The sequence below is a fragment of the Eimeria acervulina genome, genomic scaffold, assembly GCF_000499425.1.
Source record: "Eimeria acervulina Houghton genomic scaffold, Eah_scaff527, whole genome shotgun sequence".
NCBI classification, from domain to species: Eukaryota; Apicomplexa; class Conoidasida; order Eucoccidiorida; family Eimeriidae; genus Eimeria; species Eimeria acervulina.
The window spans coordinates 14,966-17,500 of NW_013547283.1; the positions used below are offsets into that span (position 1 = coordinate 14,966).

The following is a 2,535-nucleotide window of genomic DNA, read 5'->3' on the forward strand; positions in this document are numbered from 1 at the left end:
ATATAATTAAATCAAACGCAAAGAAAATTTCACTTCTTATATGGGTACTTAGGGAGGTCCACTGGTCAGGGGGGGGCATGTATTGCATAAAAGAGCCTCTTCGTTTTCTTTGTTTTCACTGCAAACAAATAAAAGAAAAGAAGAATAAACCCTCTGCAGGCCCCTCATTTTATATCAATAAGGCATCGATAACAGACAGGCAGCTAACTAGGTCCACAGACAGCTAGCGATATAGACACATAGCTAGCTAGATGCATGTACACCTCATCCCCTCGTACTACCATCTATGAACTCAACTAGCTAGACAAACCTAAAGACACAGCTAGCTAGGTGCACCTGCGCTCTAGCTAGTGGGTACTGCAACCCCACAACCCACAGCTAGCTAGCTAGCTAGCTACAGTAGCCCCACAGCTCACAGCTAGCTAGCTAGCTAAACTAGCTCTGTGGGGTTACTGTACAACCCACAGCTACCTAGCTAGCTACAGTAGCGCGACAACCCAAAGCTAGCTAGCTAGCTACAGTAGCCCCAAAGGTAAAGAAGCACTCTCCCTGCCCCGTTCATCAGGCTAGCCAAGGAATTCAGTGAGACGCAGAGAGCCGAAGCACAAGCGAAGGAGACAAGCAAACGCTTGCTTGTCTCTGCAGTCCTTTTGCTGCTGCTCTCTTTTATATATAACCAGACGAAGAGACACCAAAAAAAATTAGTTATATTGTTTGTCTCTCTCTCGTAAAGGCTACTGTCTCCCCCTGTCAATTAGATTGGCTCGAGCGTCTCTTCGTTTGTTGAATAGGAAAGAAGTTCGTTAAGACAACAGCAGGTGCAGATACACCCGAGAAGTGTCTCTGTCTTTGTTTCTGTCTCCCCCCTATGCCTCCCTCTTTGCTGCCTCCCTTGCGTCTTCTTTTCTGACATTTGTTTGCTTTAGGAGAGACTGCAGCAGAAGCACTCTGTGTTGTACGCTTCTTTATAAACTCTGCTGTATTTGCTGCTGCTGCTGCGCGTCTTGGCCCTATGACCAGAGGCGTCTCCTCTTCTGAGGAGACAGGTGTCTCCTCTGTCTCTTCTATTGTTATACACTGTCTTGCAGCATCAGTTAATGAACCCCTCTGAATATCTGCTTCTCCTTTTGTCTGCTGCTGCAGAGGCCTTGCAGTGTACGTACACTTTGTGCTTGGGGGCCCTTTAGGTGAACTATATAAAACTTCTCGCGACGGAGACTCCTCTGAGGAGTCTCCTGAGCAAACACTAATAACTTCAGCAGAAGCAAATGCCCCTAAAGCCTCTGCCTCACGACTAGACGCTCTTGCGCTGCTGCTGCTCATGCTGCTGCTGCTGCTACTACTGCCGCTAATACTGCTGCTGCTACTGTTGCTGCTGTTTCTGCTGCTCAAACGGTGTGAAGAGACACTTGGGGAGGAGGAGACCCGAGCCGGTGTTGTCTCTGTCTCCTCAACCTCCACCACCTGTCTCCTATCAGCCCTGCCTTCCTCTGCGCGTCCCTCCCGCTGCAGAACCTGCTGCTGCTGCTGCTGCTGCTGCTGCTTCTGCTGCTGCTGCTGCTCTGTCTTTTGGCGGCTGAGGAAGGCGTCCATTGCCCCTGTAGTTGTCTGCACGTTGCTGTGGGGCGTGAACCCGCTGAAGGTGAGGCTAATAATTTGAATAAGGGGCAGCGCAGACTCAGTACAGGAGCCTACTACCTGCTTAAAGAGGTGTAGAGACACCTCGGAGAGCGCAAACAGCAGAGGGTCTCCTGCAACTCCTGCTCCTGCTCCTGTTCCTGTTCTTGCTGCTGCTGCTGTTGTTTTTGCTGCTGCTGCTGCTGCTGTTGCTGCTGCTGCTGCTGCCCCTCCGCACGCTTGCTCAGGGCGCTGCAGGGGAGCAGCAGACGAAGCATTTGAATGAAGTTTTACAGAGGGAGATAAACTGCTCCCTACCAACAGAGACCGCACAGGCCCAGGCAACGTAAAGGAGCGGCTCGTCCGCCGGAAGGAGCCCTTAAACCTGCAGCAGCAGCAGCAGCAGCAGCAGCAGTAGCAGCAGTAGTAGTAGTCGCAATAAGAACCATAGCGGCAAGGCCAGCCGTTGCAGTACAAGCAGCAGTATCTGGGAGGGGAGAAACAGCAGCAAGACAGCAGCAGAAGCATCAGCTTCTGCAGCAAAAGCAACAGCAGCAGCAACAAAAGCAGCGGAACCAGCAACAGCAAAGAGACGGTACCAGCAGCAGCAGCATCAAAAGCAGCAGCAGCAGCAGGAACACAAGCAGCAGCAACAACAACACAAGCAGCAGCAGCAGCAGCAGCAACAGCAGCAGCAGCAAGCGTGTTGTGGGGTCTTTTAGAGGAGACTGACGCGACGGAGACCTTGAGGTTGGAGGCCACGAGTGCAGATAAGTGCAGTGTCTCTGTGTGTCTCTGCAGCAGTCTCCTCAGCAGTTTGACTATCTCATCCCTAACCCGAGCCCAAGAAGAGATGCAGCAGTTGCTGTAAGAGTCTTCGGCTGATATGCTGTCTGTGTACAAACGGCTGTTCTCAAC

General features: G+C 51.5%; 1 protein-coding gene across 1 annotated transcript in view; it reads right to left on the reverse strand.

The window, feature by feature from the left end:
• Nucleotides 1-750: 750 nt before the first annotated feature.
• The window catches only part of EAH_00041560 (DNA polymerase, putative), a gene marked incomplete at both ends in the record, with an annotated part of 4,200 nt that continues 2,415 nt past the window's right edge, over nucleotides 751-2,535 (reverse strand). The window contains 2 exons of the mRNA XM_013391792.1: nucleotides 751-2,002; nucleotides 2,351-2,535. The exon at nucleotides 2,351-2,535 is cut by the window's right edge and continues 350 nt beyond it. Coding sequence (XP_013247246.1) covers nucleotides 751-2,002; nucleotides 2,351-2,535 — 1,437 coding nt within the window. The remainder of the gene's footprint in view (nucleotides 2,003-2,350) is intronic.